The sequence below is a fragment of the Geospiza fortis genome, unplaced genomic scaffold (genome assembly GCF_000277835.1).
Source record: "Geospiza fortis unplaced genomic scaffold, GeoFor_1.0 scaffold285, whole genome shotgun sequence".
Taxonomy (NCBI): Eukaryota; Metazoa; Chordata; class Aves; order Passeriformes; family Thraupidae; genus Geospiza; species Geospiza fortis.
In genome coordinates, this window is record NW_005054403.1 from 789,671 (window position 1) to 816,040 (window position 26,370).

The 26,370-nt window shown below is 36.1% G+C and overlaps 1 protein-coding gene across 1 annotated transcript in view; it reads right to left on the bottom strand.

Annotated features, from left to right (window-relative positions):
• The window catches only part of CDKL5 (cyclin dependent kinase like 5), an 82,217-nt gene that overhangs the window by 46,290 nt on the left and 9,557 nt on the right, over positions 1-26,370 (bottom strand). The window contains 4 exon segments of the mRNA XM_031061205.1: positions 1,022-1,081; positions 2,196-2,316; positions 5,272-5,408; positions 8,412-8,457. Coding sequence (XP_030917065.1) covers positions 1,022-1,081; positions 2,196-2,316; positions 5,272-5,408; positions 8,412-8,457 — 364 coding nt within the window.

Consider the following 26,370-nt stretch of genomic DNA (forward strand, 5'->3'; position numbering starts at 1 on the left):
AATATTCTAAGGTTTTTCCTAGAATGGCTATTGTTTCTGAATGTTTAAGTAAAAATGCCTGTAGGATTAAAAGAAATAAGCAGCACTGCAAATGACAAACACCTTTCTTGTCTTCCTTAAAAACCATTTTGATTTATTTTGTTAGTGGCTCCTCTTTTCATTCAAAATTGCAGAGGTTTGAAATGACAGCTTTCAAACTGTTCTTACTGAAAAGTGCCCTTGGTGTAACACTATGGAATTGGCTTTTATTTACCAAGCCAAACTGTAGGCTTTTCAGAGGGAACAATATTTTATTCTGTGTTTATGTAGCATTTAGAATAAAAATACAGATTGTTGGAACATTCTGCCCTGTTGTCTTCTTGGATTACTCACGTGGGCAAAGTTAGCCTTGTACTTGGGTGATGATTCTTCAAAGCCTTAAAGCTGACATTAAACAGGCATTGGTAGGTCAGAAAACATCAGAGTTAACCTAACATGTACAGCTGTGACTCTGACCTCCAGTTATTCTGTCATTAATCACAGCTGGACATATGACTCCTTAGTTAGGGTAACAAAAAAATCTACAACTACACACATAACATTCCACAAAAGCCAATGGTTCAAAAATACATAGAAAGTACAAGTTTACTGTGTCTTTACTAAACAAGTAATAATTATCTTTTCTTTTAATACGCAGGCCAGGTAAACCTATAGTTTTGCCAGCCTCCTGATCAGCTCATCATCTGTGCTCCTCTCAGCGGAGCCTCAGCAATGTCAGAAGCAGAAACCTTGTCTAATACAGGAAGAGAGAAATGCAGCATTTCTCTAGACATGTTAACACAGGTATTTCACAGTGTATGCAAATTACGACCAGAATTCTTTCAAATTAAAATACTAGCCCCAAACCTGAAGCAGTAATCAGTTTTGACTGCTAGAAGACTTTTAAACAGTACATACTGTAGAACTCTTACAAAATAAGGCAAAATTGCACTGCGAGAGATTGTCTTTAAAAAGGTAAGTAACAGGTATCTTCCAAACTTACCAAAGTCACACAACTTCAGAACATCATTGTGGCTTATTAAGAGATTCTCTGGCTTGATATCTGAAGTATCAGAGTGGGTGGAAAGAGAAAAAAGCTATTAACTTCTCTCAATTTTGGACTTTGTCAACAAATATTATTTCATTATAACTTATTTAGAGATATTCATGCAATTATAAATGAAGCATTACAAGAGCAACTGCTGAAACAGCTTCCAGCAATTCAGTTTGTGAACAGGCAGAATTAATTTTCTGCCTTTTGAAGTCTTCTAAAGTGTTTCCCAACAAAATATGGAAAGATAAAATGTGCTTACAGATATTCCTGGGCAGAAAACCAATATCCATCTTTCATATTGCAAAATAAAAGAAAGGACTGATATTCAACTACCCAGTTAACCAATAAAATATTAAGTATGTTGTGCTCAACATTTTCAGTTTTAATGACCATTTGATCACCTCTTGTAATTTCTTTAGAAAAAGTGTCTTGCCCAGTTTTAAGCCCTCTTTTCATTCCTCTACTATACATATGGTACATTTTTCAAATTACACTTTAAAAATATTTTCAGAATGATGCTGGTCTTAAATATAAAAAGCACACTATGTGAGGATTTTATCTTATTGGAAATACTAATTAAAAATGTTACTCTTGCAAAGTCACAAAGCAAAATACAATTTTACTGAATCAGGATAAAGTACATAAAACTAGATGAAGTAATTCATCAAGATGTGTATTCTAAGTGCTTGAAGCTTAGAGAGAAAGTAAATATGCAGAGCTGAAACTCAAGGGAGCTGGGAGGAACTGCCTCAAGAAGTAAAACATGATTTTAGTTTTAGTTTATTTTTCTTCTAATATCCTATTATCAGATTCAAATGTGAAATGACTGAGTGCCATGAAATGTTAAAAAAAAATCCTTTTTCTTAGACAATGTCTGTTCCTGCAGTTACAGTTTGCTGTGCTTATCACTTCCCAAAGACAGTGGACAGCAAACTTTTTATGTAGATTAATTTCATTTTAAAACAATCTGGAGCCATGCAGCAGACTTAAGACCCAGCCAAATTTAATTTTTTTTTCTGTTGATAGAAAGCAATTGCTTATATTTATGGTAAATGCAAATTACTTCAAGCTGTAACATGTTTCCCTTTAGAAAGAGCCTTATTCCACGTGGAGAAGTACTCACCTCTATGAACAATATCATTCTTATGGCACCAATGAATTGCTTTAATCAGCTGGTAGATGTAGCTTTTCACTTTTTCTGGTGGAACTCCATTTGGCATTTCTTCTAGCAATTCAAGCATATTCTAAACATTTAAAAGACACATCATTTAAAAGAGCTAAACTCTAGCTGATGGAAGATAACAAGCTTTCAGCCTTCTGAAGCAACATATTTGGGCTAAAGAGCTCAGCTATGGAAAATCAGTAGTTTAACATTCAGGGAGTGAATTTTAATCATAAGCACTAATCATAAGCTGTTTTCATTCTGAAGAAAACACTTGTGAAGACAATAATCCTAAAAGGTGAACCACAAATATCCCATAAGTCCTTAAAAGACTGCCAGCAAACCACTTTACCTGAAACACCTGAAGAGTCATTGAGCTACAAAACATTGCTTAAACAGAAACACCAGGTCAGGTGTGAGGCCATACAAAAAGTTTAGCAAATCAAAGCATTTTGTAGATATTCAACAAGGGTTTAAAACATTGCTCTCTTCATTAGGTTAATTCTGCCACTTTGACACTATGCAGGGCCACCATGAATCACCATCTGTATCTGTATATGGATGGGTGTAAAACAACACAAGCCTCTTAGTGCAAATGAAGTAACAGATATAAAAATGCCTCACAGGGGCATAAATAGAAACCTAGGGAGTATCCTATAGCTACAGATCAGTTATAGTGATCTTGGACATCTTGGCACTACAGCAACTACGGCCATATCAACTATTTTGTGGATATAAATAAGAAATTAAACTTACTGTTTATACTAGTAAATTTCCTCTTTGAAAAAGAACATTTAGATTCCCATTATGTTAACAGTTGTCTCTAATTTTGCACAATTAGAAGTACAATGAAGTTTGTATGCTGATTTCTGAAATAACAATGGGCAGCAGCAGCCCACTTGAAGAGAGGGAAAAAAGCCTTATTTACTGAACACTGAAATAGGAGTATTTTGGCTATATTGCCTTACACAACTCATTGAATTATGGATCTGAGCATTTGTAGATTTTTCATTAAAAGTAAATTTACCTTGTCTTTGACAAATATTTTCTTTAGCTGTAAAGTAAAAATTTTTGAGGTTTCTCTTGAAAGATGTTTTAATGAACAGTACAGATTTTGATGATATTTGAAAACATTTCTAACTTTTGCAGTTTGGGAGTAAATATGGTTTGGAACTTGTGCGCTTGAGCATGAGTTTTCTTACAAACACACTTCAGATCTGAGGGAAGGAATTTTCTGTTAAGAAACCATATTGATTTTAGTTAGATTCTTGTCCACACAGAAGGCTGTGGATCTGGATAAGTAAGTCAAGAAGTTAGTGTTACAAATACAAAACAAAATAATAGCATCAACACAGGAAGATATAATCCCACATGAAGACATTAACTAAGGGGATGATGAATAAAGGAGATTAGACTAAATGTGAATTTAAGTAATCTGGATTTCAGTATTGCAGATTTAACATGCCCTGAAGGACACATAGTGCTCATTACCAGTTAAACAAAAAATTAGTCTACTCTACCACATTTTATTTAATTCTTTCTACTTTTCCCTCATACAAAGAATTCAGAAACATCCTGGTCTTCAAAGAAACTACGGGTGACACTACTTAAGATACCTGAAAATAAGAAATGTTCATTTATTTCAAAGTTTAACTGAAAAGAAAGGTGAACATTAACACAGAAATGACATTATGTACAAAATAGACATGGTGCCTATCTTTATTGCAAAATTCTTTTATTCTGAGGTAAATAATGATAGATATTGCAGCCTGGTGTTTTTACTGATATTAACTGGTTTTTTAATATATACCCCTTATCAGATCAATTAAATATCTTTTATTTATGCTGCTCTTTCAACCCACTTCTCCAGATAGCTTAGTCAAGTCAACTACAACAGAAAATTAAATATATGCTCTAAGTTGGTGCGTGATCAAAGACATTTCATGTGTATGGAACAATTACAATGAACATGGGTGAAACAAGTTAAACTTTGAATGTTAGATCCAAGTAAGATTCACCACATTAGAAGTTTCTCATCTGCTGGTGAAAACCAAAACTGATTTCTGCCAAATTGTGGGCTAATATAGGTCACCTCACATTATGTAGTTAAGTTATACCACAAAAAAGGTTGTCAACTTGATGTAAAAGAGACACCATTTTAGGGTGAGAAATTTTTAGATGAGAAAAAATTGACTGCAGAGGACTAGCACTCAGCTAGACTGCAACACCACACTGGCAGGAAATTAAATGAAAGTTTCAGTCAAAAGAACAGTATCTCATGAAGCCTATAGATGTATTTAAACCTGCATTTTCTTTTACTCTGTGTATCTGAATACCATCTAAGTGTTTCTATGAAGAAAAAATGGTTAGAATTCAGAGGGAAGGTCTACCTTCATCAGGAAGGTTGCAAAAATGACAAAAGACCAATCTGTTCTAGGTTGTTTCTCCCTGGAAACAGATCAGGATGCTTGGCAGCAGTAGGCCAATCTAAAGAAATTTTGGACTTGTTTCAAAATGAGGTCAGGACTGGAGTTAATGACAGTGGTCTTTGCCAAATCCCTCTAAGCAACTATTGATAGTGGCCTTGTTACAGAAATACACAAACAAATCCTATTTTTAACAGGGAAGGGTGGAGAAAGTTGAAAGAGATTCCAAGGTCAAAAGTCTGTGATCTTGTTTTAAAAGACTACGTCAAGACTCATTACACAACATAACAGGACAGTTATCCAGCTTTACAATTAAACTGGATTAAAGAGTTCAGATGGAAATTTTTCATCAAATCATATGTATTCCAGTCTGCATAATTTTTAACATGTTGGCATTCACAAATGGAAGAATTTTTAAAAATAAATACCAAGACATGACATAAAACCACCAGTAATCAGTGTTGCCGTCTCACAACATATTGTATTAAAGTTTCTGCTGCTTCTCTTTAGTGATTAGGATAACTTAATTTTTTTTAAAAAAAGCAATTTTAAAGACATTTTTAGTAAGCTGATAATATAACTGCGGCAAGGATACTACAAACTCAACTCACTTTTTCCACATATTCAAACACTAAGTATAATTTTCCTCTTCTTCTGAAGGCTTCCTTCAGCTCCACAATGTTCTCCTGTTTCAAAGTGCGAAGCATTTTAAGCTCTCGTAAAGTGGTTTCTTTGACTTCTTCATTTTCTAGAGTGTGAAGTAAAAGTGACAGAGTAAGCTGATTAAAAAACAAAACAAACCCTCCAAGTAAAAAGTGTTATAAAGATTTATTTTGAACCACTGATTAAATTCTCTGGTTTTAGACACTACTGGGAAAAAAAAGCTTATTTTCCAGTGTGGACTCTCTGTTTGCATACTTCTGCATTGGAAGAGAGGTAAATGATGACTGTGCTTATTATACAACCCTCACAGATTTCTCATCACTACCATAAAGGTTTTCTGTGGCTGAGAAAGTCATAAGAAACTTCTTTGCATTTCTATCTTTTTTTATTATGAAGGGAAGTAATATGCTTAAAAAAACCATTCATGTGTGTGCACATGCACAGACCCCACAAATACACAACACACACATTAACTACTGGGAAGGCTGTCCTCAGCAGAAACATGGGAATGCAAAGCTCATCTTTGACCAATACCAAATAAATGCATTTGATTCTGAAATAATTTTATTTTCCAAAAGCCATGACAAATTTTAAGACTAAAGATCTTTAAGTTCTGTACGTTCCCCACGTGGCTGTCAAAGAAAATTCAGCAATGCCAGACCGGTGTAGCAGCCACAGGAGGCAGTAGAGTAAGTATTGATGCAACAAAGTCTTGAATCTAATTCAAAGGAGTCAAGAAATCTACCTGTTTTGTTAATTTAATTTAATTTTAATTTAACTGATTTGACAATTTAATTGTCTGAAAGGTGTTCAAGAAAGGAGGAGTGCTTCACTAATGCTTCACACACTGCTTATCATTAAGGAGCTCTGAACTAAATAGGTTCTAAAGGATACTAACAATGATATGTGAAGCAAACCTGACTATTAGGTTTTATTTTTCATTTAGTAAAATGAAATCCATTCATTCAGTAAATTTGCTCATGCACATAGAAACAGCCAACTTAATCACATAGGACTGTTATCTACAACAGAGTTACTAAATGGGAAATGCTTGTTTTGAATAAATTCAAAACTAAATCACATTTGCAGGTTGTGTACCACAAAGACAGTTAGAGACAGAGGAAGAAGAAACAAGAAATTGTTTTCCCAAGGCAAAAGGCCAGAAGGTGTTTGCAGCGGAGAGCCAATAACACTGGTCAGGCAAACATACTAATCATCATCAGAAGAGAGAGGGGGAAAATAAAAAATTGAAGTGCAGCAGGAGGGAAAAGGAAAACAAAATACTATAATCACAAATGTTTTGATTAAAAAATATATAATTTAGAGCAATCTAAATCTTTTCATTTTAAAACTGAGTGCTTGATGTTGGCTTGCATCAGCCTGATTGCATAATCTCATCTATAAAGAAGACAGTCACTTTCCAGCACATTTAGTATTCATATGTCAAACAATGGCAAAAATTCAGTGAAACAAAAATGTCAATAGAAACAATTACAGTATATTCAAACTTCTAATGAACGACCATATTAACAAGACAGATGTGAAATGGGCTGAATCAAACCCATCAAAAGAACTTCTGTCATATTTCCAGAAACTCGTAAACAACTAGCTACAAATCTGAAAAGCAGTCATCAGTCATGTAAACTGATATTATGTAACACCCTTGGAAAGCCAGACCTAATGGCAATGCTGTGGTTTTTGTTTTCATTTTTTGGTAGACATGCTAATACAATAATCTTGTTTAGGGCTTAATACTGAGATTGACTTCCTAGGATCTGTACTGAATAGCCACAACAAGTTCCAAAAAGCAATTCTGAGATACTCTTGTGACCTGGTAAAGATGGTCACCACAATTAAACTATCTTCTACATCCCTGACAGGGATTTAAACCAGATATCTGAACAGCAGAGCTAAAACATTTATCAAGTATACTCTTCAAGTGTCTGGGAAAATGACACGCCAAGCAGAGATTGCACTGTGCAAAACAAGATGCAAATCAGACTTTGCTGCATCTGACTGACTGAAAAATATAGCCCTTGTAACCAACACCACCTTCGTGGCCACCAGCAATCCTGTAGGATAGCAAAACCAGAAAGTTTGCTAAAATAAAGTGTCTGCTGTTTCTTTAAACACCATTGCTAACTTTTGGCTAAAGCCTCGGTACACAGCAAACCACAGCAGCATCACCTCACACCAGGATCACTCCTCTCACACCTCACACTTCTGTTTGTGCAGGTCTCTGGGACTCAAGGCTGACTTTTAACGCACACAAGGCACACAGCTGTTCTCATGGCTGACTGCCAGTGCTGCCTATGGATAGAGGATATGGATATGGTGATTCCCTGACCCCAGCAAGCACAGGTCAGAGAACCAGCATGGTCTTGTACAGTCCTTTGGGTTTGTTACTGTTGGGTGAGGAATGTGTGTGTGGAGCACTCCGAGTAATTTCTGTGTGTCCTGCCTTCCCTCTCTGCCAGCAACACTAATCCTTGCAGAAATAATCTCAGCAAACTCAGCAACGCTGCAGAGTACTCAGGGTCTGCTGTGAAGGGGCAAAGAGCAAGTTCCTGAGGAGAGTGAAGCCCACTGAAGTGAGGACACAGCTGCTGCCTCACCACCCAGCTCCCTCCATGGATCCTTGAGAGCTCCCAGATTTATCTGCCTGTGACTGAACTTTTCAACAACTTCTTTCAGTCTCCTCCATTTACAACTTCAAGTTACCCTAGCATTTAGATCCCCTCTCACAGATGAAGGGTGATAAAGTCCAAGGACTCTGCAAGTCACAAGAGGACTTTTCACATTTTCAGGTCACATCCAATCTCCAAATGGCGCATCTTACTACCATGTACAACACCACAATCTCATCCACATTAAGGCAGATGAATCAAATGTAGTTATCTAATTAGAGTGTATAATGCAGTCTCTAGGAAGGTATGAAAGATCAAGTGCCTTGAATATTTACAGAGCTAATAAATCATTATCTTTTAAAAATAATTTCTTGTTATATGAGACTTTTCATTTTAACTAAAAAAATAGATATTAACAATGTAGTTACTGACATTAAAGATCATGCAGCAGAAAATATTACCTTCACTGTCTTTGAATTTCTTGATAGCCACAATTTCATGTGTCTCCTGTAAAATAAAAGCAAATAAATGGAAATGAGCAAGACTTTTTGTGCATTTTCTCTTGCCTTTTTTTCCCCTGAGAATCAGAGGAAGGAATAAAGAAGCATCCAAAAGAAATTTCACAACACAAAGAAATTAATTTAAAATCTGGAAAATACCTCAGTGATCAGGCCAAGTGCAATACAAACCCACACACAGCAGATATGTCACAATTAGGATCCCCAGTACAAAAGCAATAGAGTTAAATGGCAAAAGTTCATATTTGAACACTTTGTGATATATAGCAGAGAAATATTCAGAAGTGTTTTTCCTGTGACTCTTGTTTCTTAGTTATTCTGAAGCTCTAGCAATCCTTTATCTAACCACAGTAAGAATATGGGTGCTTATCTTTATGAGGTGAACTGAAAATACTGTGCCAGTATAAGACTTATAGTTAGACCTGTGATTTTGGCTGCCAAAAGTTTTTGGGCTTCAAAGTTCAAACATTCACAAAAAATACAGTATTAGGAAAGTAGCTCCTCTGTGCCTCCTTTTAAAAATTTGTCACCTTAAGGGAAATCTATCCAAAATGGAAATCAGTAATTGCATGTGGCAGTGTTCAACCATGCTTACTGAACAGTCATAAGGGATAACTTCCTGATGTCCACCTGCCTTTGCATTCCTCTAGCATTCTCTACTCACTAAAACATTTTTCTGTTTCTCTCCTGTGTGAGCAGGAATGCATTTAGCACACGGACAAAAGGCAGCCAACAAATGTAGCCTAGTTCAGGTCTGTTCAGGAGGCTACCTGAGTACTTGATGTGCTAGATCTACCTTACACACCTTTACATCACAGTTTTTAAAAAAACAAACAGCAATATCCCACTATTTATAGCATACAAAGGCCAGACTGGAGGACAGTAATAAAAATGAAGCCATTCTAGAATACCTGAAGACATGTGCATAACCAGTTATGTACGTTTGTGTTACCAGTTGAGTAACACAAATATTTACTCCATTTTTCATTTCATATCATTGTGACACATGAACCTGTAAAATACCCGATCCCAATTAAAATAAAAGCACATGGAAAGAATGGTCTGAAATAAACTGAAAAACTTATTTTACTAATTATATTTCTACTACTGAGTTATAGTATTGTTATATTTATTAATTCCAGTTCTAGCAATAGTAGTAACAGTTACTAGGACTATGAAGGAACATTAAGAGGGTGAGAAAATTTAGTTTATTTGACTTCTGGTATCTACTGATAGGTGGTCTAGCTAATTAAGCCACTGAAAGATTTTTCAGACAAGGAACACTGTAGATGCCCTAAAAAGTCTCTGCTGACTGTATTATGCCTATGCTTAGACAGCCTGCATACCCCACTTTGCAGATGAACCAAATTTATCCATTACTATTACATGTCTATTTCACATGAGGTAAAAGAAAAATTTCTAGATGTTTCAGCTACCACAAAAAGGCTGTGTTTTCATTGTCAAAGTAATAACTGAGTCCACTGAAAGAAATATAGGAGTTGAAACATGTATCTTCACACAGACAGCAATTCTGATTCATTCAAGAAAACCAGTCCACGTGACTTCTCTGCCATATCCTAACATGGAATGTGATTACTTTGGAAATTAAGTTTTAAAAGATCTTGGGTCAAGGTCTTTCAAAGACTTGGGTAAGATATGCTATCAAACATCCTGGACGATTCTAACTATTTACAGTACTTAAAGCATGAGTGGTTCTAGGAACAAAAAGAACAGAACGACCTCAATAACAAGGATGAAAAAGTTACCCAAACAGTTAAAAAAAAAATCTAACATTTAAGAAATTTTCATTTACAAAGCTTAAACCGTGAAATGATCATTAATGGTGTCATAAACAATTAAGAAGTTATATGTGACACTTCCCCCGTCTTTAAAAAAACCCCAACAAATAATATTTAAATAACCTGAAGTGAAACAACAGCAAAACGAGACAAGACAATAGGTGCCTTAAGGAGCTGCCCTAGTAACAATATATTCCATCTTATCAAGGAACATTCTTGTCTAGGTTTCTTGGAGAATATCATCCTATGTAAATTATATTCTCTAGGAAAGTGCTACTGGTGAAGCAGTCAAGCCAAGGCTAAAATGGATACAAGGACACTGAAGATTAATATCCATAGTTTTTAAAAGACATTGCACCTGCTTGATGAAAAGTCTGTAACCTCCCTATGATGCAGAACACCTCCAGAAGAGCTGGGGTGCTGCATCAGACAGAAGAGAAAATTGCAGCCAAGTGCACATTTCTCAGTTCTTGCTCATGTGCTTTAAAACAACTAAATGGTTTATATGAAGTGGCATAAAAAACAGGCACTCCTCAAAATTTTAAACTAGTTTCAAATGAAAGAACCCATCTGAAATGCCCTGTTCCTCTATTTCCATTACTCCTGCTAATTTTGAACTAGATGTCTGGTTTCCACCAAATTTTAAAAAAGAAATGTAAGAAATAAAAAGCAGAAATTAAAAAAAAATTGTCTCAAATTTGTCATCTAGAATATCCTTCCTTGGGGAAAGGAACCAGCAAGAACTCAGTCTTGTGTACCCTGTATGATTTTGCAGGTTAATAGCACATGTAGACTGTGCAACAGATTCAGCCATTGCACATAATTTTCCTTAACATAAGCTAATACAGAATTGAAAACATGGAATAAATTTTGTATATGGATGAATACAGTAGGCATATAATAGAGGTGGTAAAAATACCCTTCCTGGATTAGGAGAGACAGGCTGGTCAGACACAGGCCAAACCTGAAGTTTCAAACAAATACTGACAGGCACTTGGTGAAAAGTTAACAGACACCACATTGCTTAGCCCTGAGAAGATGGACAGAACAGAGGAATGAAGAGGAATGAAGAAATTCAATAGTGATAATTCAGATTTCTGGGCAAATCTGAAGGGTTCTTTACAGATTGAATTTAGACTTTGTTACTTAAATGTCTACTTACAAGACATCTTGGAGATCTGAACTCTTTTGTGGATCTGGTTTTCTGCTCTTCAAAAACAGGCTAAATTGGAATTCTCCAAAATAGAATTGTCATTCACTAAAGTATATTTTTTTGCATTTGAAGGGGTGTTCTTCCAAGATTGTGCTATGAAACAGAACGCTACTGAAAATAATGTTCAGCCTGATTGTGGAAACCTACTTATACAATAGCTCAGTATCCAACTCCTAGCATGAAAATTGTCATTGAAAATTCAATGTATCACCTAGGTAGATAAGCTGGTACTAGTTGATTCCATGTTTCATTTCAATGAATGCCAAAGAAAGAAAAAACTCATATAATCCTTTCTGATCTCTACTACTTGCTACTACCAGCTTATATCATGAAGTAGGAAAGTTTGAGTTTGCTTAGCTGTAATTTTGCTTCACTCAGCTACATCTATTACTAAGCACCTCATTACCATATTCTAATAAAAAAAATATGGCCTCAATATTTGACTTTACAACAACAGCAAATTTGCAAACACAGAAGTCAAATCTCTCTTAACACTGGTATTACCTCTGATTATTGAGCATGTATATTATAAACATGCTGTGTTATAAAACTATAGGAAGAACAGTTTTAAAATTAAACATACAACAACAGATTGGTATTGCTGAAAAGACTTTGTGTAAAAGTTAAGGATGTACAGGAACTGGTTATTCAGACTACATGATAACATGCGTCTAAAATGGGGCAAAATATGTCTCTTCATATTTTGTACAAACCTGCAAATGTCTTTTAATGAGACTAAGACAAAAATTTCTGTTCCATTTTCTCCATATATAAATATAGTGATAGAGAGGAGGAAGGAGATACCTGCTCATGGGAAAAGGGTACCTCCAGCCCTGGAAAGAGGAATCACTTCATATTAAGGTTCAGTCCTTTCCTAGACCTCAAAATATCTGTGGGAATTGCCTCTGGAGAAAGGACATGCCTTACTCTCTGCCCATTTAACCACAGAGGGAGTATGGCTATGAGAGCTGAGCATTTTCACTGCTGTGCTCCTTGCCACCCACAAGTTTCTCTCCGAGGTTTCCTCACAAGATTGTCATAGTTGATGTTTCCTGTCATCACTATCAAACTAGAAGAGTTCCTAATTCAAAACCATTTAATTTTATCTCATTTAAAGGACAGAGGTCCCCTATTTTTCCACTGTCTCTACAAAATTTATATGACAGAAATCACTTTTATTATATGTAATTATATATAGCACAAGACACAAGTGTTAGAAGAGCAGAGTAATGTATCTCTGTTGTTTTCTTGAAAGATCCTTGATGGGAGTACTCAAGGAAAAAGATGCTGCTTAGCATAAATCAACATCTTAGAACTAGAACCATTATTGTCTGGAAGGAGGAAGCATATCCTATTCTTGAAAATGTCATGTTACAAAAAGAAATTCTAAATGACTGCCCTTATTTTATTTCAAAGTTTCTGTAACAGGACTTTTCTTCCTTTTTCTTTTGCAAATCATGGAAAATCTGACACACAGCACAGGTACACAATAAGATTGTTGAAAAACAGGTAAGACTCCAACCTTCTGAAAGTTACATTGTTCACCTCTAATTTTACTGTCTCACCCTGTATGAGTACAAGAATTTCTCAAGCATGGATTTTTTAAGCAACTGAAAGAACAAATGTTTATAAGTATCAACAAATGTGAGCAGAGATAGCAGCACTCAATGCTGAGCACATGCCATGCACAAGCTGCATATTGCTGCCTTTACTCAGGGGGTGCTGCTCAAACCCTATTTAGTACTTCACACCAGGATTTTACACAGGATTTTTACAGGATGTATTAAGTGAAACAATAAAATATGATATGGCAAGTTCTGTGGTTGGCTCATCATTTCCATCTGTACAAGTGTGAGGCTGTTTAGGCCCAAAATCAACTTCAGTTAGAAAAAGTTAAATCAATTGTATTCTCTAATCACAGAGAGCATTCACATGTCAGAAAAATTATTTAGAAGTGAGCAATAACCTGGTTTGACCCTCATTGATCCATTATCACATTTGTACAATTTAGTTTGCCACAACAAAGACACACATTAAAAAAAATCAACAAAAATTCAACCAAACATATCCAATGGCTAATTTCTTTTCATAACAAAGTAGTACAATTTTACTCTGACTTGCATAAACATTGCATAATATGTTCTACAACATTAAAGTATGTAGAACAGATTTTTCAATGATCTTGATTTTGCAAAATCCCAGAACATTAAGCAGTCAGCCACAAGGCAACAAAAGACCAAAAAACCATTACAAAATAGTAAAGTATTTTTCATCAGTTGCTTAAAATGAAGCTTAAAATAAAAAACAAACAACCAAGTATTTTTTCAAATTTACTCTCAAAACAGGAACAGAAAATATTAGCATTTTAGTCAGATCAATGTATCATAAATGTGACATCTGTTATAGAAAAGTTTTTAAACTAAGTCAGGAAATGAATGTTCTGAGAGGTCACAGGCATCATTATCTGCAATTATGCCAGGTCCTTAAGTCACTGCCCAGACACTGTCCTGACTCCATCTCCATTCTGCCTTACACCACCACCACTTTCCTGCTGTCTCAACACTTTTGCTGGCAATTACTTTCAAAATCTAGTGGAGTGCATTAAAATATTCTCTAGAGGGAAAGATGTGCAAGATGATGCAATTTCTTTTTTCAAACAGTTTGACAATATGAAGTCACAGCATACTGTGTCTTCTTCTACACATAAAAAACTTTAGAGAACTTCCCTCAAGAGATGCTTCACTGTTTCAACCTTCTGTTTCTCCCTTGAGAAAATTGCAATTCTTCTGTTTATCAGCTAAAACCCTCACACTTGGTTTATCTAAGCAATATAACTCTTAGCATAGGAGAATTTTCAGGAAATTACTTTCTAATCTAAAAGTCCTATTTATTTTTAGGAAGAGACAGAGTCTTTCACAAATAATGACAGAACTGTATGTCTGAGTTATCACAATGCCTTTATTTACTGGAAAATCGCTTAGAATTTTTCCAACACATATATGTTAGAGTTTACTTGAGAAGAAGCACCTAGAGTGAATCACCACAAATCAATTTTTTATCTCTTGAAAGCAGAATGTTATTTACTAACCATCTAAGTGCAGGAGAGGACTCCTAATGGAACAAAGAGTTCTATATTTGATGTGCTACTTTAGGGAAGATGGCCACACTGTCTACTCAGGAAGAACAAGAGGACTAGGGAAAGCTTAAACCACTCTAAAAGATTTTCAAGGGGAACAGCCATATAAGCTCAGCTATTCCACTGGGGAAAGAAGCACAAGAAAAAGTCAGAACCTTGAGCTACAAGTCTGACAGGAAATTACCAGTAAGTGCAGGTAATGATGGAAAGAGACTTTAAAAAAAAAATCATGCACATTGAAACAGTTTCTCTGATTTCTTTATCTATGTCCTTCAGAAAAACTTGCAACAACTTTACTGTTTGTTCAGATGCCACGAGCAAATGCTTGCATTACCAATCTTACTTATTTGTTTTAAATCAGGTGTGGTATAACAGAGTCATAAACAGCAGGCTTGTCTCATCCATTTATCACATGAATCCATAAGCCAAATGAGGAGCTCATCTGTGTCCTTGGACTCCCAGACTGGGGCTCCAGCCCCAGGGGCAGGCTCAGGTGACAAAGGTGCTGCTGCCAGGTGCTCTCCAGACTGCAGGAATTTACAGGCTCACAGGACAGACAGCTGGGGCTGGAAGGCACTTCTGCTGATTTTGAATGTCGCCATTTGTAGGGATATCCTGAACAGCCTTCAAGGCATTCAAAATCCACCAGGATGAGATCTGGAGCAACGTGCTGGAGCTGATTCTGCTTTGAGCAGTTGTGAAGAGGCACACCTGAATCCTAAGGAGTCACTACAAAGCATGCATTTTACATTCTTCAAGAACTTGCAGTCTACTAATTTATGGTGTACATACTACCCTGAAAAGAACACTTGAAAGCAAGTGAACCCACTCAGTATTTTCTACCAACTATTGGGCTGATGATAGTGGTTAGCATCAGAACTTCCATTTTTCCAAGCATATTTTTCATATTCATTCACTATTTTCTCCAACCAAGAAAGTAAATATGCATCTCCAAAGAATGTGCACAATAATGTAATGAAAAGGATCTGGAATAAAAAACAGCTTTAAACACTATAAATGTAGCTATTCTAGCTTTTCATTATAAACTAGTATTATTTTAGCAATTTTAAAAATAATCTGTGTTTCACTTCATTCTGTTGTAGCACAAATCCATATAATTTTAAAATTTGACAGTATTGTTTAATCCAAACCATGGATGCAAAACAGAAACCAAATTCAGTACATGTCTATAAAATTCTTCCAATGCAGAAATGTCAGTAATAGTAATTTCAGTTTCAAACCTCAGTCTTCTCCAAGTTCTATTTGTTTGCAGGTTTTGGGTTTTTTTTTTGGTCTGTTAACACTGGAAATTGTGAAAAGGAAAGCTATTTATAAACAGCATAATACTGCATTGACAGATACCAGCATTATTTAATTACTTTTTATAGCATAATCTTGACACTTGTAATACAAGTGATAACAAAGTAGAAAATGCAGCAAGGCAAACTGTACTTGCTTCATGGCTTCCTTTAAGATATCACTGACTCCACAGACTCAGAGGTCAACAAGACATTTATAATTACATTGTATTTCCTAAATTTTTTTTTGTTATTATAATGCAATGCTCCTTTCCTGGGCACCTTGTAAACCAAGAGTAGGTAGAACTTATTAGAAAATAGTTACTTTGGTTGATTGGTTATTAAAAAATATATCATTGCCAAAGTCCTCAGTGTCAGAGTCAAAACAGTATCCTAAGACTCAGAGTCAAAATAGTTCCAGCATGATTGGCTGAAATTCTGAAGTTTATCACATCTCAAGCTTTAGTTTTGAAATCTTTATTTCTGCAGTGGATACAATTTAGTTTTTATCTGGTACTTTCACATTTAAAATTTTTGGGGCTTGTCTTTTTTCTCATCAACAATCTAACAGGCATTTTCTTTAAACTATAAAACAAGACCTACTGTGAACCAAAGGCAAACTTACCAAGCAGGTTCCTGAGGCTGAAACTCTTCAGATGAAATTCAGTTTCAGATTAAGATATCCATATTCAGATCCCTGTATGTGAGTTGTGTGCTCAAACTTCTAAGAGCTCTACATTGATCAGTCACTCCAGTCACGATTCAGTAGCCTAAACATAGGCATCTAGAAGCATTTAAGATTGCTGAGGTATCTACACCCCTCAGATGGGAATGTCAGAGAGGCCTTTTAGAGCTGCCTCCCTTGAAATCTCCACCTGTCAGTTTTTTGAATACTCTCTATTCAAGGTCTGTACTTTCTAACATATTCTCCTCAATGTACTCATGATCTTGAGCTCCACTATTATGCAAACACTGTAGCCAATTATTCTAATAATCTGGTTGGCCTTTCCATGCATCAAGAAATTTCCCTGATGCCCTCCAGAAATCTCTGGGACTGCTTACATCCCACCACACTGCCTGTCCAGGAAATGCCAGGGAAGTTAAAATAACCCCTGAAAACAAGGGTCTGAGTTCCCCCCCTGAAAAACAAGTGCAGAAACATCATCGGCTGCGTAAAAAAGGCTTTGCCCATTTTTTCACTTTGATCAGGTGGTCTACAGCAAAGACCCAAAATAATGCCACAGTTTCTAGTCTCACCTCTAACTCTGAACCACAGGGTCTCAACCACAGTATCATCCAGCTGCTATGACCCACTTTTCCCTTAAGAGTGGGTCATCACACCATCCCAGAAAATACCACCATACATCTGAGACGCTCTTTCTCACAAAGGGAAACTTCATTCCCCTTTCTCTCGAGCTCATCTTTTCTGAAATATCTGTACTCTCCATCCATCCATCCATCCATCCATCCATCCATCCATCCATCCATCCATCCATCCATCCATCCATCCATCCATCCATCATAAAGTACCACTATTAATTCTATGTTAACAATTTTTATATACCAACTAAATTTTTGTTTTAGTGTGCAAGCTACAACAGGATTTCTCAAACTTGGATAACTCAGCTTAGCACTATCTTAGAAAAAAATTGGCTCTCAGTGCTGAAAGAAAAACACCTAAACATAGCAGCAGCTACTGTCATTTCCTTGCTGCACAAGGAGACACAAGGTTTGCCCTAACTTTAACACCTCTCAAGTGCAAATGGCAGCAACAACTCCTCTGTATTCTGCAGTGGGCCTTAAAGAACCAGAGGTGGCAATTGCCTATTCAGATACCAAGCAGCCATTCCAGATCTGTTCTGGAGGAAAAGCAAGAGCCAAGGTGGAGGTTATTTTTGGTTTTAACACGTTAATTAGTTAGTAATGGTAAGCACTCCACTTAGGCTTGGGGGAAAAACCTAAGCTACATTGATCTTCCTGTCCAGAATTCAACTTTCATGTTTATTGCCTCAAATTAAAAATAAAATAAAATAAAGTTTTAAACTGAAAACTTTTTCTCCTCACATTTTGGGCACACAAATTAGTGTAACACTGTAACCCTGTCTTCTTCATGCAATTTGGTATGTAAAAGGTGTTACCTAATGTAACCATCACTGTTGGTATTTTGATATCAGCTCATTGTTAGGTCTGGCTATGGAACATTTAATAGGTGCCTGCATTAACCCTAGGAATCTGTCATTCCCTTTCACTTATTCCAGATCTTTAATGAGAATATTTTTTGTGTTGTTCTCCAGGGAATGATAAATTTGAACAGGAAATGCCACTTGTATTTTCAAGCTTCAGTTCACATTAGACAACAGCATTACAGAAAGAAAACAATACCCTCCTCTGCCTGTAATGATTTTGTGGCATTTACAAGACATCTTTTTGCTCTCTAGGTCTCTTCCATCAAGAAATATTTTTGTTGACATTACGCTCATACCAAAGCAAATTAAATTTTAGAAGTTTTTTCCAATCTGTATATTGATGGGTAATTAAGTGGAGACCCTAATTTCTTCTCAAAGTTTCTACATTCAGGTTTGCACAGAAAAAAAAAGACTTTTCTTGTCTGGGATTATATAGACAGTGCACTCTCTGGAAAATAAGAGAGAAATTCTTGCCTTCTAAGAAAACTGCAGTTTTTCTCTGTGAAGCATCTAAAAGTGCATTCCTTTTAGAGATTTTCTCTTCTTCATAGAATAGCATTAAGATTAAAATTTATTCTAAAGTGCTAAAAGAAAGACAGCAGGCAAAATTCATAACTCAAACACCCCCTGATCACTGCTGCAGAGGTCAGAGGAACAGGAGGGCTGCCTCTACACAAGACGCATGATAATTTAGCTAACTTGAGAAGCCATCCATACATGTGGAAATAAAGGAATCTGCAGGAAGATTTCTGCTACTACTAACAGATGAAGAAGAAATGGCAGCTAAGTTTTCATAAAAATAGCATTTTCTGCAGATGAAATTTCAACTTAGGAGCTAAATCAAGAAAGAGAGTTTGTGGACTTATTTCAGACAGTTTCTTCAGCATCTGAAAAGTTGTGGCCAGATCAGTGTATCTTCCCTTATATTTCAATAAGGAGAAAAAGAGTCTAAACATCACAGAAATTCTGGGAAGACTAAAAAAAGCTCTTCTAAGAAAAACTGCCCCTACGAGTAAGACCAACATGCTGCCCTTTTACATCTTACACACAACACATGTACTTCTGATCCAGGAGAAAAAAAAAAGGATAACCACACAAAATTTAAGTTCACTGTGAAAGTTTGCCCAAGATGACAAACAAATACTTCTTGGAAAAAGGGGAAGGAAAAGTGACCTGATCTCACCAAGTTTATTATCACAAACACTGGAAACACTATGTGGGGAGAAAGGATAAAAAAGTGCAGAGGGAACAGCTAAGGGCCAGGGAATACATGGGCTAAAGAAACTGGGAAAAGAAGGCAGAAAAATGCAGCCTGAGAACAGATTGGAAAAGAGAACTGGGGTAAGGCACCTCGACTGAGAAGTTAGTGCTAAAACCAGCATAACAAATAAATGAATCTGTGAACATTAAAATTTTAGTGGAACCCGATTTAACTGAAAGCAGAGGAACAGTGAGAATTCAGAAATAGCTGCAAACCCACTAAAAGCACAGATGAGTCTCATTCCACAGTGTTCTGGTATGCATGGGGGATGAAGGCAACAGGTTACTAGCTATGCCATCTCAAATACTAGAAGCTGACAGCTGTGTGACAACTGCGTGGGTATCCATATGGTGTTCCATGATGAATTTTGTATTTGAGAAGTCTAGAAAATTATGGGGAAAAAAAAAAGTACGTTTATCATAGTATATATAAGCAAGGCAGCATTTGAGGGGAAAAGGCAGCATTCTTTCATTAGAAATACTGGTGTATGCAAAAGAAACTGAAGCCCTTCTCCAGGCCTAAAATAGAAACAGCAACCTCCAAGGCTAAATTAAACTGAGAACAATTATATTCTGTGTTTTAAAAGACTCAATGAATCTACATAAAAGGCCAGATATTTCATAAGGTAGAGCCCATCTCATTTAGCTTTAGCCAGCTAAGAGTTAGATATTCCACGTGAATTGTCATGGCTTTCCCCACAGTCAGTAAAAGCAGGGGAGGGAGAGAAGATCTGGCCAGAAGGTTACTGGTTTTAATAATTTCCAGATGGTAAGAGCTGCTTTTTGGATTTTGGACTCTCTCAACTTATATAAACGAGGGAGATTGGTTATGCAAGACCTAAGCACTGAAACAGTGGGTGAGATTAATTCCACCCAAGTAACTTAACTTTGCAGCCCTTCTGTCTGTATATTTTATTTTTGCATGCACAAACTTACATGCATGCATGTGTTTTTAAGGTAGATTTCCAAATCTTATCAAGACTAGTAACCTCAGGGATATTACTTTCTCTGGATCATTATTCTTTGAGTTGCATTGCTACATTAAGATCATCACAGTTCATTGGATTGTACTTGTAATTAACATGCTAGAAACACAAAGTATTCCAAACTGTGCTACTGAAGTAAGAACATCTCCATTGCCAACGTAACTGCAGCGTCAATTCTCACATCCCACAAAGCAATCTGGCATTAACTAGCAGCAAGACCAGAATTTCTGAAGCTCATCCTTCTTCTTTCACCTGCATATTAGAGAATAAAGTAAATGTTCACTGGTGAGGATCTTCATGAAGCTATAAATATCCCTGCTATGAGCTTTGCATTTCCTTTTCTGGTATAATTAAAGGTACTACCTGAGATCAATAAAACTTTAAATAACTTGCAAATAAGGCCCCATTACAAGCTTCCAGAAGAATGCTTTAGATCAGATCCTTGAGCAAGAGCTCAAATATTTAACTTGAGAGGTTTTCATAAGAAAATTCTGAATTTAGAATGCATGTTGTATATTGACCTCCTAGAGCCCCACTTCTCTCAGTTCTAAGGCATTATAAATATTCATTTAAAAAGAGGTGAAAGAAAAAGTGAACAAATGGAAAAGCTTTATGATTCTTTGTGGAGTAAAGGTTTTGAACCTTTTACTTAGCAAAATTTCTCATTAATGTTCAGTAACAGGACTCCTACTTCAGATTCGATTTAAGATTACTCCAAAAATCCAAAAGCTAAACCTGCGCAAGTAAACTTGGAGCTTCATTGCAGCACTCGGTCTAAACTAGATGCAGATATGGAAAACAAAGCTTCCCCAGAGGAAGGGTGCCTTCTGTCCTCTGTAAACTGATATAGTAGCAAGCCTTCTGGTGGTACAGAGAGTAAACAATAGTTCTAACAGCAGTTTGTTGACTAGCATTTGTGCTTGAATGTGCTAAATCTGACTTGGTTTCATCATAACATGATTCTGGGTGTGATTTCTTTTTTTTTTTTTAAATCCACAATATTACAGTATAAGATTATATAGCAATGGCTCTGGATATGTAGCAATAAATAAAAAAGTTAGCAAATGAGAAAATTTGTTACTTTAAATGCAGTTGAAATCTTCATAGAAAAGAAAAAAAGAATTAGTCTCATCACACAGGTTTCATTCAGGTAGTACTGTTTGAATAGTAAATTATCATCACCTCTTCAAAAAATGAAGAGGTGGCCTTGAAGAACATTAATTGTTAACCTATCCCAGTCTAAAAATCAAGATAAAAACCTCAAACAAATCCATAGATAAGAGATCCTATACCTAATTATTCCTTTACTTTTGTCTTTCCACATATTTGTTCTTTGCAAGAATAAACTATGCCCTCATAATTTGATTCCTAGCCAGATTTGTTCAGGAAGGGCATGTTCTCCCACTGAAAAATTCTAGGTCTTATTGTTTACTGTAGATACAGAGCTATAAAAATAAACAGAGCTTTCATTTCCATTTTTCTTTTAGTAGCTCCGAAGTGCTAAAAGATGGTCTTTGTTCACACAAACATATTCAGGAAAAAACACAAGACACTTTAACAATAAGGATGAATTTTCAGAAAGTTCTTGAAACACAGTCTTCCGATGAAGAGACAAGTGAAAGCTGAGAAAATATAATCACAAGACTTGGGCTGTGAAATTTTTATTCATATTTCCGTTAAAGCCTTGTACATGCCTGTTCTATACTTTGATAAAAGAAGAGATTTATTGCCATTCATATTTTATACTGAGACACAAGTGTTCAGTTCTCCTTACATCCATAAAAATGAAAAGTGCAACAGTGTGCTAACCAGTACATACAAATACCTTTGCAGAAGCTACAGAAGGAACAGGCTAGTAGCATTTTCTGAAACTGACCAGAAGAGACCACTATGCTGTAACTCATTAATTAAACAAATATGCATATGTGTGTGTGTATGCACACCTGGGCACAGCTCTGTACGTGTGCACACGTGTAATTGGAAGGATGCTGGTAAAGGAAGAGCTCATCTACAACAATACATATTAAACATTATCCATTTCAATGAGAACCCTACTAAATAGAACCAAGAACACTATAGACAGGCTGATCATCCTTGATCTGCTTCTCTGATCCTGCCATCATCTAGACATCTACTCTGCATTCTCTTTTATGTTTTCTGAGGAATATGGATGAAGGGAGCACTATACCCCAGAATTTCTGAGGAGAAATGCCATTCCGTCACTTTTTATTTTTTTTAAACCTGCTAGAGCCCATGGGATGGACATTCTTTGACCTAGGTTTAGCCTTTCTAAAAGACAATGGGGAAGCTCCTACTGATTCTCTTTTACTCCCCAAATAATTCCTTAGCACTGCAACAACATTTATAGCAGTGGAAGCAGGAAGGACTTACAAAATTAGAACAGGTTCAGAGCCCAGGGTGCAAGTCCATCAGATAGTATCTTGTATGTTTCTTAACACCATTCGTCACTAGCTGATGCTTTGAGGGAGAAAAAATGGTAGGCACCACTTGGATGAGTTTTTCACACAAACAGTCACAGAAAACTTGATCCTGTAGAAGCAGCAGCTAGTCAGCTCTGCTCTGCAGATGGCATTGCCTGCAACATATTTCTGTGCATAAACATGGCATTACTCTATCTCTGTTGGAAATGTTAATTGATTTCAAGAAGATAGCTTGCCTCCTGGTCAAGATGCATACTGTCAAAAGAAGAGGTAGGTGGAACCAGTAAAGTTTTTTAAGTCCTACAGAATTTCATCTTTCCACATCTCAGTGCATTATCACACTTAAAAATATCACCTATCACTGTCATACCTCAAAACCACGTTTCTTTAAAAGCCCATCTATAACCTAAAGGAAAATCAATAATGATGATAATCCTGTTCAGCCAAAGTTAAGTCTAAGAAAACTGTTTTGCAAACAATTTTCAGCACACTGGAATCTGTGGTAATCTTCTGTTCTTAGAACTGTATGAAAAATATACTTCATAATATGCAATTGGGAAGGAGTTCTCAGTGTTGCAAGGATTCTTTCTTGACTGAAAGATTAGGAGAGCTGTTTAATAAGGCAGCACACTTCTATGCCAAAAACTGAACAAAGAACAACCACCCTTTCAGAGACATAGGTATCTTGTTTCTGCTGCAGGAGTGTGTAATAGATCAAGGTATGAATAGGATACTGGAGGAAGAACTGAGTGCATGCACAAGCATGCACGAGCATGAGAAGGAACTGCACAGGGTTTCAAGAAAAAACACTGTTGATAATCAAGAATATTGTTCATGGCATGGTGCTTCAAAAGTAAAATTGAGTAAAACATTATGCCAAGCCCAGAAGGTTGCAGCACAGCTGATTCACAAGCAGACCACGCATCCCCCAACAGGAGGATGGCCACAAGGTTGCAGCTTATGACATATGAGCCCATCTTCTGTTGGCCCATCAAGGATTATGAACATACTTGTCAAACTCCAAACAAGGAAAAGCAGAAAACAGACCCATGGAAGTTGAAGAAAGCAAGACTGAAGCTAAGGAATATCCCATAAAAACAGGCAACATCCAAACATTACACATACACAAAAGATGTAAGAACTAGTTTGTCATCAATACCCAGAGAAACTTCAGAGATGAAGTGGGGACATGAGAGCTCCTTACCCTTGTCCTCCATCCTGCATGCTGGAGATACTGCCCAAATCAGACACCTCTCTCTAGCACACACACGTCCCTTTATACTTCCAAGTGTGTGGGTACAAGGGTACAAGAGAATGAAACCATGAAGAAATGGGCATCCATGAGTACAATCAGTTCACTTCAAGACCTGCAAATATTCCCTTTATGCAAGACTGACACTGAACTTCATTATACTGATCTTTGTACACCCAGTACTGTACAGAAATTAGTCTTGAGGAAGAAACAGAAGATGCCTTATCAAAGCTTTTAAGGTGCAAGCAACTATAAATTGGAGAGCAATGCTGGTATCTGTTTCCAAAAAAGAGTTACCTGTTCTGTTCAGAAACAAATCCTCTCTTTGCTACATGTCTGAAAAAGTGAAAATAAAATTGCATAAAATGTGTGATTTCTCATAATGAGCAAAGTAAAGCCATTATGTTCTACGGTGTTAGGGCTTAAAAGGGACTTGTATAAAGATTGATCTAATTTAGCAATTTAAACAAAAATGAATCAGGGATAGCAAAAATGCAAATAGTCTATAAATCCAGACAGTGTTTTCGTTTTTATCTTAAATAAGAAAATCATAAATAGAGATACTTTAGAAAACGAGAAACTAGCATGCAATTGGACTATTCTTGAAAAAAAGCAAGCAGCAGACTCATCGAGCTTCATTGTCCAGGTGCAGGTGCAGCTACACACAGCAAAAAGAAGTGTTTTGAAGAGTTTCAGAATTGTAATATGTGTATAAGGCATAGAGCTCATAAAGAATGACTCCAGTTCTCTGCAAACATTTAACAACTGCTGTTGGTGCAAAAAAGAGCAGAAAGCAGTCTTAGCAAAAGTGGTCCCTATTCAAGAGCTCAGCCTGCCTTCCCACTGTATCCAAAATCTCTTTATCACCACACTCTGATGTCAGGTTTGTCTAGTCCCTTACTTAGGCTTTTAGCTATGATCAAACCACACATTAAAAGTACAATTATTAGGTCCTCTGCACAAGAACTTACAAGTTTGTACAAATTTTAACAGCTGTAATGGTATAAAAGGAAACCACTTTCCTTTTTCCCCATTTATTGTTATCCAGGCTTTGAATGAGAAGTAAATACCACTATACTTCAAAAGAAGTTAAAAAATCCAAGAATTTTTATTCAAAAATAATAAAAAGGGGTTTTTTTTATTTTAGGAGGATATTCCATGAGTTAGGAATTACGCAGAAGTGAGTAATCAAGGAAATATAAATTGCTTGAACCAGGACATTCAGAGGGACATCTTACTATTTAAAAACACACTGTAATCTTTACTGATGAAAAAACGGAGTGCCAAGAAGAGCCTACAGTTTTCAGGAAAAAAAAGGAGATTATAGGAAAGTTTTCACTGTTATTGTGAATGTTTTACATACACTCTCAAAGCTCATTTTGCAAGACTCCTGAGTTTTAAATAAAAGGACTTTAAATTCACAAAAAAATTTAGGAAAATAAGGTAATGTGAATGGCATATTCAAGACACTTTAGTGTATTTAAATTTTAGATCAACTTGGTTAATATAAATAATTTTTAAAGACAGACAGATGATCCAGACCCATTTTTACTATGGTACATTTAATAATATACATGAATGATCTTCTGAAACACTGAGTTATGCTCTCAGCGGCCTTTGTTTAAATACAGTGTGTCCAGAAATCAATTATTAACCTAGTGCTCTTAGAGCTGCTCATGTGTCCTAGAAAAGTTTAAAAACTCTTCAAGAATCCCTCAGAGGAAAACAATTAGCCTAAAATTTAGAAATACCATTTTGTTTGCATCAATTATGCTACACAGTAATTTGCAATTTGATGACAAGACCAGATTGTAATCCAATATTCAACCAAGTTCATACTACTACAGATGTAGTCCTATAATTAGCCATATGCTGTTCCCTCTCCCATATAATAATGTGCATTAACCGTAAATTCCCTCGCTTGCACCACTACTTTCGTAATGATCCAAAAGTCTACATCAGGTCTCTAAAACTCATCTGTTTAAATTTCTTCTGCTATTGCTTCTAAGAAATATTGTAGTCATGTTCTTAAACTTTAATTATCAGCATAAGATTTTAAACTTTTTGCAAGAAAAAATTATTTGTACATATAGCCTTGCTTGGGGTGCTCATCACATCCACACTTAAAAATAAGATTTCACTTACAAGGACCTTAAAATGAGATACAGCTCTACAAGCTGTTTGCAATTAAGAGCCATTAAGGGCAGCCACAGAACACACTGCTGCAGGTCTGAATATGATTCCTGTATTATTACAAGTGTAATGATATATAATCCCTCTGCAGATGGATTTTGCAGCAACTACTAGGGGGCTTGTTTATTGACTGGCAAT